This window comes from Pavona decussata, unplaced genomic scaffold, assembly GCF_977016875.1.
Source record: "Pavona decussata unplaced genomic scaffold, jaPavDecu1.1 SCAFFOLD_114, whole genome shotgun sequence".
In the NCBI taxonomy this organism is placed as follows: Eukaryota; Metazoa; Cnidaria; class Anthozoa; order Scleractinia; family Agariciidae; genus Pavona; species Pavona decussata.
In genome coordinates, this window is record NW_028145528.1 from 1,672,170 (window position 1) to 1,686,584 (window position 14,415).

A 14,415-nucleotide genomic window follows, 5' to 3' on the forward strand; every position below is an offset into this window, starting at 1 on the left:
GGAGACTAGCTATAGATAACAAGGACTGGAACCAGATTTCAGAGCCTAGTGCTTTTCACGAAAACGTGGGTTTGGTGGGGGTGCCCATTCTCGCGGGCTCACAAACCTGGTTCCAGTACTTGTTATTTAAGGATTATTTAAGGATTTTCCTAGGAATCTCATTCCCATTCAAAAACGCGCGTGGGCTCTGAGGACGAGATTGGGGTACAAGCGCAAAGATCAACCAATCACCAACCCTTGCTCGGTGAAAGGAAAATTAAGAAAAAATGCCCTCTGTTCCAACAAATCAGGAGCCGATGATCATGGGCTCCTGGTATTACATTGTTGATGGGGAGTTTGCTGCATATGCATTAAAAATATATATAACTTTAGTTTAGAAAGGATGAGGAACTACGTCCATACGATAAGCAGATTTCTATAAATGCTAGCAAAAAAATTGGAGCTCCGCTTTTAGGCTTGGCTAAATATATATATTACAGTATCTACTCTGGCAATTAACCTTCAATTTGGAAAAAAATGCCATAGGTTGGGAAAGCGGTTTAGAATTGCTGTTGCTTAATTATCTCTGCAAAACGCAGTTTTTTGGATTCCACTACCCCTTGCTGATGTCTGCTTTTCCTACATAATCATAAGCGGTGCAAAAATTCCTCTGTGTTAGGAGGTGGTCTATTGGGAAGCCTCGGATCCTAGTCTTCTGAAATAAGCCACCGATGACGTGTGTGTAGCGCATAAAATTGAAAGGCACGTGGCCATTCATTGCCATGTGGCTTTCTTTGGCAATAGAGAGATGAACTGGAATAAGATGGGAAATAGATTATCTGAACCTATGAATTTTGCTGAGTGAATTTTTGAAAATATACCTAAAGAAGAAAAGGGCATGTTGAGACTTTCTACATTGAACGCTTCTGCTCAGTTGTCAAAAAGAAGACTTGCATAATGGTTTATAATGAGAATACAAGGTCAAGGGAGTGTTACGAAAAAGAGCACATCTTTCTTACTTTGGAATGAGACGTCAGATTGACACGCATCTTTACCTCAGAGCTAACAAAGAAACAAAGGAAATGAGTGCGGTAATGCGCTAATTTTCTCAAATCTCACTCAAAATCAGGGCACCCTCTTAAACAAAGCCTCACAACGTTAAATCGAGTGTCCACCTTTATACAGGATCAGTCCTGGCTAAATCGAGTCGTGAATTGGATCTAGACAAACATCTGGTTGACATTCTCAGTCAATTGTCAAGGGAAAATCACACAGTATGGTACTTTTGAATTATCAGGTCACCGGCATAACATCCCTATAGCCTTTGAAACTCGTGCTTTTTAAAGAGAAAGTTTTTCTAATGTTGCTCCTGTTCAACATTGTACTTAACGTTCAGGACATGGACAATTAACATTGAAAAGGGATGAGTTATGCCGCCGTGTGCAGGCTCTGCGCACAAGGAACCAATCAGAATGGAGCATTTTGTTAAGACTGATCCAAAAATTTCTCTGCTCTTCCGCAGTGGATTCTAATGGAGCACTGTCAGGCTTATCTTTATTTCGAATCCAACAAATTTGCACTGTCAATTCAAAAGATCTGGGACCGATTCGGTAAGTAAAATGCAGGGTTGTTTTGAGGGCTTATTTGGCCAAAATAGCCTAATCTCAAGGGCTGAAATGAGCCCGAGAAATGAAATGAGACCCAGAATGGGCTGAAATGATCTTTGATAGCGACATTTTGGCCCAGATTGGGACCACAATGGCCCTAAAAGGGGTAGAATCAGCCTGTAGGTCACCACGTCTAGATTGGCACTTTGGGTTGAAAGAGATCTTTTGAATTGATAGTGTGCACGAGTTACCGCGCCTTGTAGGTTCATTTCACCAACGTTTGCTTCAGATGTGTTATCAAATTAACAATATCATAGCTAAATAAATTATAGACGAACAGTTTTATTTTTTCCTTTCGATGACAAGTAATATTCATTCTCAAGTTTAAGTTTAAAATTCAATCAGATAGTTTCAACAGTTTTTTTTTGTTTCGCACAAAAGGGTCCAAAAGCTGAAATAGACGGTCGACTACTATTAGTTCTTCAATCCAGCAGAATCCTTGTCAGTTGTTCTCGCCAGCCAACAGTTCAGTTAACTGTTCAGAAGGCAAATCTGTTGAGTAAATGGCCAACAAATTAGTTCTTCAGCAAGTAAGTATCAAATGTATCTTAACAATTTTGATTAGGAACTTCCCCTTGGTCTATTGAAAATGCAGTTACGCGAATCTTATTATTATTATTATTATTATTATTATTATTATTATTATTATTATTATTATTATTATTATTATTATTATTATTTTCAATTTTCATTTTACTTTTTTTTGTCTCTGATTTGTGCAGATAATCGATGTCTTGTATAGGGTACTGCTATGGATGACAACCCTGTGTGGAAACTTAAGAAAAACCGCGGAAGGAAGAGTTTTGATGTTAACAAGTAAGTTGTAAAAAATGGGTGCACCATAACAGTAAAAAGATCTTCTTGCAATATCCAGCTTAATTTAAGGCGAGGCAAGGCAAATAAATAGATAATTCCAGTATTGAAGTTTATTGGTAAATATAAGCTAAACATACGATACGATACGATCGGAACCACTCTATTGTTGTGCTTACTGCTCCATGATATTCTAGTTTTCTAAGTAAAATCTCGAATTCAAGTTATTCAAATAGATGCGGTTTCGCCGTTTACACGACAAATAAAACCGTCCCGTTTTGAAAACGCTCTACTTTTGTCAGCGTTTTCAAATCGACCCGGTTTCGGTTACGCTCTCGACCGGCGTTGTGTAAACGGAAGGTGTAACCGTATCGAAAGCGATGCGGTTACAAATGAAACCGCGTTCGTGTAAACGCTGCCCGTGGGAATCATCACCGTTGTCTTCAAAACTACCACTCGCGTTAGAACTGAAATCAGAGCCATATTCGGTAGAAGTAGGGGAAGAACTTGAGCATTTCGACTTCTTTTTCTCGATTTTCGATGCCGCCAAGATGATACTGAGATGCCGCTACGAGAGGAAAGTCGCTGCACAAAACTTGACGGATCAAGTAGATGCTGTTTGAGTAATGGCAGACGCATTTTACGTACTTTCAGGAAGCCTTTTTAAGGTTATACTTTTGTCGGGTTGATCTGAATTACATTTTTTGCAATTTAAGGTTTAGATATTATCTTGAAACCCAAAAATCTCGTTAAAAGCATTTTTGATTTTCGTCGCAGTAGCACTTGAGGAAAGACATAAAAAGATTGTGTATTCAAAGACCAAAGTTTGTTATCAGTGTGTCGAATTATAAAACAATTATCCTACACAATCGTGCGGAATATCGCCTGATTTTAGCCACCAATTAAATAAATCACATTGAACAACGAGCTCCGAGTCGAAAATTAAACGATTTTCAGTTATTTAATATGTTGAAAATAAAGGATTACTAAAAACAAGAATAATGATGTCAAAACTGGGCATGCACGTTCTAACTTACCATCAAGCACCTTAAAGGCAATTCCATATCCCTGAATCTGTTCTTTCGTAAGACATGTTAGATCCAGAGTCTTTTGGCCCGCATACGAAACAACAAAGATGCTTTTCAGAAATTTGCAGTCATCGTTGGTCAGCGGTTCATCAAGCGATAACTTCTGATTATCGCTCATTAATGATCGTTCAAACTGCGAATAGACGGAAGTGTGGATTATAATCTAAAAGAGCTAATCCTACAAGTTCGAACCGATCTTAAGCAAAACGATTATCTTTGAATAATTAGGACGGGAAAGGTCGCCACTGATTTTCACAATTTGATAATTTTAGTCCCATTTCCCCTTTATCACGAAAATTTAAAAATTTTGATGTACATCAGCTAACACAGAACAATTGACACTACTGGGTAGAGAACCTTAAAGGTAATAAAAAGGCCAATTTTGAGGGTATCGTCTTTTAAAAGAGGGAAGATTTAGATCCGTTAGGTGTGAAAATTTTATAGATGTTTGTACGGAAACGAGTAAGTGTTGCCCGTTTTCATACATACGTTGAAAAACATCCTGAATTTACATACTTATATCTTCGCTATTTTAAGGATGGTACCTACTTTTGTTATTGCGCATACGTTCCGCCCATCTCGAGATACTCGGGTTTCCTATGGGTGATGCCTACTTATACAGGGATATTTTTGCGCGTTTTAAAACTGTGCGGAGAAAGCAGAACTTAGCAAGTAACCATGCATTTTTCAGAGATACTTAATTTTCAATTGGGAAAAAATGCCATAGATTGCTTTGTATTTTAGCGCTTTTTAGAATTATTGTTGCTTAATTATCTCTAAAAATACGTTGCTCCCCCAATTAACTTTATAGATTCCAGTAGCCCTTGTTAATATATGTGCTTTTCCCGCATAGTCATAAACTGTTCAAAAATACCTCTGTACTGGTAGGCACCGTCCTTGAAGACTCTGAAACTTGGCCTTTTTATCGATTTTACAGGTCATGGGATGATGATGGTCAGTGAGAAGAACATGCACATTGATCATGATCAGAGGTAACTGGTACAATAATACACCAATGAATAGTCCCGTTACGGATTCACCAAAAACGCTGGACAAAAAGACAAAAGACGCATTTATATAGGGTCATCCTCAATCTGAAGTAGAATATTCACAAATACCAGTGAGAAGATGAACTTTTCACAACTCTGTCTATTGTTTTATTTTAGGATTTAGCACTTTCCTACTAACATTTGTGAATATTTTGCTTCAAGTTTATCCAGCGGTCTTGGTGAATTCGAAACTGGACTATTTGAACCATCCAAGCTGGCGGCATGACGTGGGTGAGTTTGTTTTTTAAAATCCCCATCCGCCAAGCAACGCCTCTTTTAAGCCCTCCTAAGCCTTGTTCAGTTCACAAGACCACTACTAATTTTAAGGGCCAATATACCAACTGCCACTGGTTGCAAATTTAGGAAACGATCATAAATATGGTAGCAAGTCAAAGTTTTACGAATTTTTGTCTTGACGTTATAGTGCACGTGACTTACCCATCGCAAATATTTCCTGACGCGAGCTTTTCGTCGCTCTTGACTGTTCTCAGTCATCAAAACTTCGTTCTTTATAATTTCCAGTCTCTCAAGGTCTTCCTCTAGGAGATCTAAGTCCTCCTCTAGAAGATCTAAGTAAAAAAAGAAAACAAGTATCAGGCTGTCCATGTTACGACTTGTCGAGCTTCTATTAATCGGTTGCCCTCGGGGAATTGCTAAGTGGCCGCCTGATAGAGGTTCGTCGAAAATAAGCGTTGGGCGTAGTAGAACCTTAGTTTAATTTAATAACAACTGCAAATAGCAAATGGAGAATAAAGAGAACTATAATGCACAAAATAGTCTACAACGCTACTCCGGAAACAGACGTGTAAGTATATTTAATGTTGTTCTTAAACTACCCGAGGAAGGTTAAAGGACATCTTTTTGCAAAAGAACGTTTAAAGCGTTCCGTACGAAGAGAAAGTAAGATGCAATTATGTCCACGTTCTCGCAAGCATTGTGAACCTTGTACCGACAGGAGATAACGCAGGTAGTTGGCGGAATCACTGGTCATCTGTTCAGTAGACCTGCACCACTCAAAAGCTCAATTACCACTGGACCCTGAAAACCTGCAGCTACATTATTTTTAGGGCTTGGAACGTGGTGTTGTTGGAATAATTGTGATAGAATTTTTTAAGCCTGGTGAGTAAACGAGAATGATGTATTATTCAGTAAGTGACACAGGCATACTCGGAAAAAAATCCGAGTGCTCCTATCAGGAGTCGAACCTAAGACCTTCTGATTACTAGTTCGGATGTTCTACCACTGAGCTACAGGAGACTCCTGGGAGCTAAGGCCAGTAAACTAGGTTCATGGGACAAACATCCCGCATACTGCTAGGATTGGAGTGTCATGTGTGGCATATGCGCGATGGAATAAATGTGATGGAATATTTTAAGCCTGGTAAAAAATGATAATGATGTATTATTCAGAAAATTCGACTCCTGACAGTAGCACTTTCCGAGTATACCTGTGTCACTCACTGAATGATACATCATTCTCATTTATTCACCAGGCTTAAAATATTCCATCCACATTTATTCCATCGCGCATATGCCACACATGACATTACAATCCTAGCAGTATACAGGATGTTTGTCCCATAAACCTAGTTTAATAAGCCTTGGCTCCCACGAGTCTCTTGTAGCTCAGTGGCAGAGCATCCGAACTAGTTATCGGAAGGTCTTAGGTTCGACTCCTGATAGGAGCACTCGGATTTTTTTTCGAGTATGCCTGTGTCACTTACTGAATAATACATCATTCTCATTGTGTTGTTGTTCGTTCTTTTATCCTTTCGACCGCCATACAAGACGTCGCCTATCCCTAACATGAATTAAATCCTTAATGCCTATAAACTTGTATTACCGTGGTTAAATGTACGTTTACAAAACCTCTCTATCCGATAGAGATATATATGTACCCTCGTTGGCACGAACCTAGACTTCGCATAAATCGCGACATGGTCTCGAAACAATTAGTTGGCTGTTGCTTACAGTGTGCAAGGCCCGTTTAAACGGTTTCAACATTTGTCTCAACATGCGTTCAACACAGTTGTCGAACCAAATGTCGGGGCGTTTAAACAGGTCGTTCAACATTGTTAAAAGCGTAAAAAAATGTTGAAAGCTTTTTGAGAGTGTGTTGAATCAATTTTAAATTGGTTTAAACTTTAATTCAACACCGATTCAACATTTTTTTTGTTCTTGAAAATATTCAATGACGTTGAAACCGTTTGAACACTCCGTTCATCCAACATTCGCCCAACGTCCGTTCAACTTTTGTTGAACGAATGTTGAGCAAATGTTGAAACCGCTTAAACGGTCCTTTACGTACCCCCGAAATGTATAATCTCGAATAGCCTTACAAACTGTATCAAGTCAAAGTGATCGTCCCATATACTAGGATCCCTATATCTGGCATAGCTTCCGGAAGGGGCTTAACTTCCTTGACCTGTACGTCCTCTTACAACCAACTTTCTCGTCTTGATTAAATTTTAATTTTAAAGTGTCATCCTGTTTTCTCTGAACCTGATTCACAGTGCTTTGAACTTCACTTATGGATGTATCAATGTCATTTTCTTTAACTGGAAGACTGAGCCCAAAGTCGTCTGCGAACTTAATTAGCAGATTCACGGTCATGATATCATTCACCATGACAGAAAACCAAAACAGGGCCAAGACAGTACCCTGAAGCACGTCTTTGTTGATATGAACAAGCTCCATAGACACTTGTTCACAACCATTCTTTTGCCTCCTGTTTAATGGGTTATTAGGCAATGGATGATAATATAAGGAATAATATCAAGAGACTTCAGCTTGTTAAACTCTATCTGATGGAAGACAGAATCAAAGGCCTTGCTGAGGAAAAAGACCGTACTCTCACCAAATTCCGCACCTTTGTACTACCATTGTAACCATGTTCACCGTCTAAAACCCCCATGTAAATATCGGCAGAGACCTACGGCGCGGCATCAAACGGCAGCTAGTGTTTCAGAATACGTCGATGTTTCTTGAGACTGAGGCTGTTCTATTAACTTTTTTACCAATTGAGGGGCTTCGGTACGACGCGTTTGTTGCAGGCTGCAACAAACATCATACCGTTCTTTAAAATAACAAGGTTAACAGCACAAAATTTTTCAGTTTTTAAAATATTATACTCCTTTTTTATCGCGTTTTACACTTGAGCCAACAAGAAATTCGCCCTATTGTCAACGAGAGCATCTCCCTCCGAGAGAATAATAATCGCTTTACGGTCTAGCAATTGTTTTAGAATCTTTAGCTCTAACCTGAAAAATCATTTTCGTCTGGATCTGGAGCGAGGAAAGTCCCTGGATCATGCTCGCTTCCGTGGGCATATTTGGAATGTTTATCTTCTATTTCCTCTTTATTAATTTCAAGCCGATTGATCTCTTTATTGTAGTGAATATAGCAGTACTTGAAGAGAATTGGACCCCATACGGCTCTGGTCAACACCCCTGGAGGAATGATCGTCTCCTTGTAAAGACCCGTAAGGTTTTGTTTTAAAATCCTGTTAATCTGCGGTGCCTCCACAACTTCAGAACATTCCCTCTGCAGATCAAAATAGTCACGTTGTGAAATCTCTCACGTTAGGGTTGGGGGGAGGGGGATGGTGGAAGGTAAAAAAAGACGGCTATTTTACATTTCAGTATCTTCGGGTAGCCATAACGATGTCCCAATACTGCCGACTCCGCATATGTTCTGTCATTCACTAGAATGAAACAACTTGACTTGGATCGCAGGCGTGCTCTTTTAATCTCAGAGAACTCATAATTGATGTCAGGCGCATAAGAATTCTTCAGAAAATAAACACGGAACCTCAGAAACTTGCGATGGGAGAGTAAAGGTACCAATTAGAAAGAGTGAGCACAACAACAGTCCTCAGACGGATGGAATTGGCAAAGTTACTTAAAAATACAAGAAATTAAAAAACATATCTTCCAGGTTTTTGGACAGACGCTGTTAAAATGTGCCCAGTTAAAATATCATTGAGGTGGTTGCTATGCAACATGTTTGGTATTTGTCAGTAAAGTTGGAATTATTAAAAATTGAGTCATCGGATAACGCAGTTTCAGAGTTTCAATTGGTTGAGCGAGGTATATGAGCCATTTTACCATGCCCCACAAATATGACTAAGAGTACGCCACAAGGGGAAAAGAAAATATCACCAAATCAGCAAGATTTAGCTATTTTTAGTGGTTGTTTTTAATCCCAATTATTCCATTCGCGCTTGTCGGATACGAGATTGTTAGAGCCAACTCGGTGCTGCGCGCATCGTTGGCTATCTATCACCTTGTATCCGACGGCGCTCGGCGTATAATTGTTCAGTATCTGTAAGCCACACGTGAACGCGGTTGCCACTGTAGAACAGTCCGTCAAGGGAATGCTTGTGAGTGCACAAAGAGGGATAAACTGATGGTCCAAAGAAAAAAGTAACGAAATGGAAGAAGCCACAAGACGCATCTCCCAGGATTGGTCAGAACCTGCAAATCTCCAAAGGAATACACGACATCAAGCAACATCAGTTTGACTGTTTTACCTGCAGTTTCCTTTCACCTTTGAGCTCACACTTCTCGCTGTAAATCACCGATGTTATAAGAAGCAGTTGTTCACCTTCAAGACGTTTCATCTTGTTAGTGTCCAGGACTGTGTTGGCCAGGATGTTGCGGAGAGCTTGGTCTGAAATATATTCCTTGCGTAGTTTACCAAGTAGCAGCTGCCCCATCTCATCCTCCATCTCCACTGTTACCTTTGAATCTTCCCCGACATCCTCAACTCTCTTATGACTGGGTTAAAGAAAATAATTAGGGACTTGAAGGCATCAAGATAATGTCAATGAAACTGTTTACTTGCTCGGTAAGATTTTCATTTTGCGGCCAAGATGTGACGAAATTCTTGCTTTACGTGCACGCCTGCTGCCATCACTACAAAACCCACTAATTTTGCGGGATAAACCATTTGTTTCTATCTAGCGACAAAGAATCTAGGTGTTCTATCTCGCGTCGTCGTCTGCGTAATGCTTTAAGCAAGTGACTTGCCGTGCAGATGAGGCCTACAGGGCTTAAATAAGCTGAGAACGCCCGGAAACTAGGCTGAGTAGTGAATGCTCGGTCAATCGAAGTCTCCTTCTGGGATAATATAAAAAAAATCCTCACATATTATCCTAAAAAGGTATCCAGCTGGGAACTCATCAAAATTGTCTGGAAAGGGCTTCAGACTAAAATGTAGGGTAGGGCACTCCAAGGAATTTTTGTTGGGGGTGTGTAGCTCGGTTCCCTAAACCCTGACGCCTTTTCAGACCAAACTACAATCTTGTACCCAGAGTCCTCAGGCTCTTTGGCCAGCGGTTGGTCGCCAGGAGAATCGAAAAAAAAATTAATTTTTTGAATGGCTGTTCCGTAACGGTTTGCATTGTTTTACCGCAGAAAATCTACGGTAATAAAATTTCAGTTCCCTAGAGACTTTCGTGCTGACCAACCGCTGGCCAAAGAGCTTGAGGAATCTGGTTACGAGTCTGTCCAAACTATGTAATATTTCGGAACCCTCTTTCAGACCTGGCCTCTAAAATTCCTACCCACCCAGACCCGGTTTCTAGAATCCATACCCGTTTTCAGACTTTCAGACTTCAATGGTTAAAATCAATACTTTATACTAACGAATTTTCGTAGCAGCAGAGTAGGTATTAAGAGCCGTTGTCTGAGAAAACCGGGCAGACGTCACGGATGGGGGTCGGCCGATTTCCTTCCTTTTTTAGCTGTTTTCTACTTTCGGTCAGTGATGTTGAAAAGTAATATTTTTATATTCAAACATCTTATAGTTTACGAGATCCGACCACCCCCCCCCCCCCAAAAAAAAAAAAAAAAAAAAAAAATTGGCCGTTACGGACGAGAAATCCGGTAAAATTCAAATGCTTAACTTCGGTAACGGCGGCGTTGACAAATTACTCGCCACTCAAATTCTACCAACTTCGAGAATCTCTCATTCGGATAGTGTTTCTCTGATTCTAAGTCATCTCAAACTTTCTAGATACGTTTATTACCTCAAGAGAGGAAAAAAAATGATTTGCACGTAGTAAAACTCAAAAGATAAGTCATGTATGTTTATTAACTTTTCGTAAGATCGTTTTCTCAAAAAGGCGGAGGTTTATGGTAAAAGAAAATAGTTCTAAGAAATAATTATCATCCCCTTAACACGAATAACGAAACGGAAGTTTGGGACCTACAAAATCAGAAGCGCTTTCAACCTCAGTTGATTTCAGGTGCATTTTATCCGTAATTTAACCGTAAAACAAGAAGCTTTTTTCAGCTTATACTCGGGCCATATTTGACTGCATGGTGCGTAAGCCTACAATCTTTTTGCAGTGATCGCCTCCAGCATCGCTAATTCCCCCAAATAGATAGATGCAGAGACATAGTGAGGCAATAAGTAACCACCAGATAAAATTGCATTTCTTGCAGTCAGAATGAAATACAGGAGAAAACGACATTTGTCATACGTATGCTTTTTATAATCCCCGGGCTTTAATCCTTACGTTTTCACCTTTCGTTTACAGACAGAAACCATTTGTACGGTCCTGATATGTATGTGACGCCGGTTCAATGACGGATCGTAATTTCTGGTATGATCTAGAGTAAAGTTACGCATCACGCGTACGTTATCCTTGTACGTTTTTCAATGTTTCGCTGTTTATATTTTTTAAATGAAATTCAGGGGAAAGCATTTGTTATTCACCTTTCATTTGAAGACAGAAACCGTTTCTACATTGATTGTTTTTTCTATAGTAAACGTGAGACATCTTTATCTATCTTGGTCCCCGGGGTCATAGACTGACTAGTGGCCAAATTTTCGGTTAAGCAAAACTAACCTCCAGGGACTAAAAAAAGCTAACTAAGTAAAAAGGGATAAAAACCTTTCGAATTTTCAAAGTGCTAGTAATGAAAATATGAAATATAAATAATGGAAAGTTAAAAGATGCACAAACGACACTATAAAAATAGACATATAAACAGATTAAGTTTCTTCGCGTCTGTTCATCGCATAAATTTTAAGAGTCTTCGCCTAGGAAATAGAAAATGCCTCTCTAGGTAAGCGAATGCCGTTTCTGTTAAAGTTGATAAATTCTAGAGGAATAAATCTTATTTGTAGTCATTTATGTCTTGTATCTGCTATCCTTACGTCACGTGGTGAACTTCAGACTCGGCGCCTCACGGCGGGGATGCACAATCTGCGAGCCAGCGAGGCATGTGAGGCATGCGAGACAGACGTGTGAGGCACTCAGGTTAGCCTAAAAAACACTGCGGTTAGCCTAAAGAGCACTCCGGTTAGCCTAAATAGCGCTCAGGTTAGCTTAAATAGCTCCCCGGTTAGCTTAACGGTTAGCCTCGCATGTTTTGTTCATGCCTCGCACGTCTGTTTATCTTTTGAATCTTATTACGTGCAAATCATTTTTCCTCTCTTGAGGTAATAAACGTATCGAGAAAGTCTCAGATGACTTAGAATCAGAGAAAACTATCCAAATAAGAGATTCTCGAAGTTGGTAGAATTTGAGTGGCGAGTAATTTGTCAACGCCGGCGTTACCGAAGTTAAGCATTTGAATTTTACCGGATTTCTCGTCCATAACGGCCAATTTTTTTTTTTTGGGGGGGGGGGGAGGGGGACGGTCGGATCTCGAAAATTATAAGGTGTTTGAATATAAAAATATTGCCTTTCAACATCACTGACCGAAAGTAGAAAACAGCTAAAAAATGAAGGAAATCGGCCGACCCCCATCCGTGACGTCTGCCCGGTTTTCTCAGATAACGGCTCTTAAACATTTTAAAATAACGACACAACGTTTAATTTTGGAAGACATGTTGTGGATACTACTGTATCCATCGTAACTTCAAGGATGTTGAGTGAAAAAATTGGTAGAGATCTTGAACTGACAATGGATACTGAAGTATCCGAAACAGGTCTTCCAAACTCAAACGTCGCTAATATTCAAATAACATAGTAAACAGAAAGTAGTAAATGGAGAGAGAGTCTCAATAGCTTAAACATCCTAACGCTGTGCATCATGGCATGAGGCATGGCCTCAATTCCTGTGAAAAACTCAACTTCTGTTTATCGCATGTATAAATTGTTTACAAAATAAATGCTTACCTAGTTGTCGATGTAGGTGGTCCTTTTTCAAATACCTCCTCTTGAATTATTTTTGATTGCACGGCTTCAAGATACGTCTCTTTATTTTCGTGCACTACGTACTTTTCCAGCCCGTCAAGGAGTATAATTTCCTGTGTAGAAAAGGGACGTTTCCAAATTGAACGAGGTCGTTTGCTCACAAGAGCCAAAGGTTTTGTTGTCTTCGTTTCACCATACAACACCGGCGAGTATTTGTCGTCGACGAAGTTCTCCCGGGCAAACGTACGAAGCACCTCTCCGAACATCTAAAAAAAATATCGCGAAGAAAAACATATCGAATATGAAATGAATCTTTCAGACCATCATTAACCATGACTCGAGATTAGAGGTCGTTTAAGCCAAAAGAAGAAAAAAGCTCCTAAATGAAAGACTCTAAATATCCAATATCAGAAGCTCCAAGACTGATACTGTATCAAAGCGGAAGTACCCTAAGTCACAAGATCGTAAATCGTGATGTACTAACCTTGTTATTTGAATTTCCTCGGCCAACCAACAGCGAAAATGTTGTAGATTGAATGTTCTATGAACAGTTTAGGAACTTAAAACCGTGATCACTCTAATGGCCCAGTGTATATATAATTGCATGACAGGAATTGGAAAATGAAAGTTTCCATATCATGACTTTATCGTCATACATTCGGCGTCTACCCATAAGCCATGAAATACTTTCGTTTGCTTGCCATTGATCAAATGGGTCACATAACGTAATTGACACCAATTTCACCAATTAAAACGTACGAGTAAATAAACAAGAAAACGCAAGAAAAAATCGCCTCCTGTCACGGAGCACTTGGATCTCGGCAGCAAAATAAAGTTTTACCATTCAACTTCCTGCTTCCAGAACTGGTATTACCTTTACATTTTGAATGTAAACCGTCGGCTTTTGCCAGTCCAAGTGAGTTGCTTCTGAAATTTTGATGGCTTGGTATTGGGATGGGCTTATTTATCGGTAATTTACAGAATAATTATATTTCAGTCATAGAAAAATTTCCACATATTTACTTGTTTATCTCAAAGACGGCTGAGTGTAAATGCTACACAAAATTTTACTTGCATATTATCATGGAAAAATCTGGGTGTTTGGAATAAACCCACTGTGTTCGAAGGGAACATTTTTTCACTGGTAGTAACCGGAAGCGACGAGATGATGTATTCGCAAACCTGTCCGTTTCTTACAAACCTTTTAGGATATGTTCATTTTTTGAACGAATTTGTCAAAGGTGCAGCACCACAGGACATCGTGAACGTCTTCGCCTTCCCTTAATGTAAGCGGAGTTTCAAGATTAATTTTACACGTGCATTCTATCCATTTTATCATTTGATCGCTGAGGCAAGGAGATCATTAGTTATAGTTACTTACTTTAAAGCCATTTAAAGGGCTAACTTCACAACTTCGTCACTTTTTTGGTTATTGCAATGTATTTCAGTAGTGTATCATCTTAGGTATTCTTTTTATACACACAATGCCCTGTTTACGTTGGCTATGGTAAATGAGATACTCAGCTTAAACATTAAATAAATATTTAACTTCATTGAAAAGTAAAGGCTTTTCTGTCTCAAGGCTCCCAAGATATTTCATACACATGACATTGTTTTGGTTTCTTTGCAGGAGTGAATTGGGTCATAATGCAAAATCTGAGGTTTGAT

The 14,415-nt window shown here is 39.4% G+C and overlaps 1 protein-coding gene across 1 annotated transcript; it reads right to left on the reverse strand.

Annotated features, from left to right (window-relative positions):
* Window positions 1–1,900: 1,900 nt before the first annotated feature.
* Window positions 1,901–13,369, reverse strand: LOC146470110 (uncharacterized). The gene is made up of 7 exons (XM_085122185.1): window positions 13,232–13,369; window positions 12,730–13,013; window positions 9,127–9,373; window positions 7,856–8,138; window positions 5,035–5,165; window positions 3,497–3,680; window positions 1,901–2,138 (listed from the first exon to the last, which is right to left on the reverse strand). Exons 2-7 carry the CDS (start codon window positions 13,011–13,013, stop codon window positions 2,089–2,091), a joined length of 1,179 nt encoding a protein of 392 aa, XP_084978311.1. The 5' UTR covers window positions 13,232–13,369; the 3' UTR covers window positions 1,901–2,088.
* Between the last annotated feature and the right edge of the window lie 1,046 nt (window positions 13,370–14,415).

Excerpts from the sequence above, each read along its gene's own strand:
- LOC146470110 (XM_085122185.1), bottom strand. The coding sequence starts at position 13,013 with ATGTTCGGAGAGGTGCTTCGTACGTTTGCCCGGGAGAACTTCGTCGAC. Across the intron at positions 5,166-7,855 it reads AGACGAAAATGATTTTTCAG|ATCTTCTAGAGGAGGACTTA; the intron begins GTTAGAGCTAAA and ends TTTTTTACTTAG. Across the intron at positions 3,681-5,034 it reads TCAGGAAATATTTGCGATGG|TTTGAACGATCATTAATGAG; the intron begins GTAAGTCACGTG and ends GTCTATTCGCAG.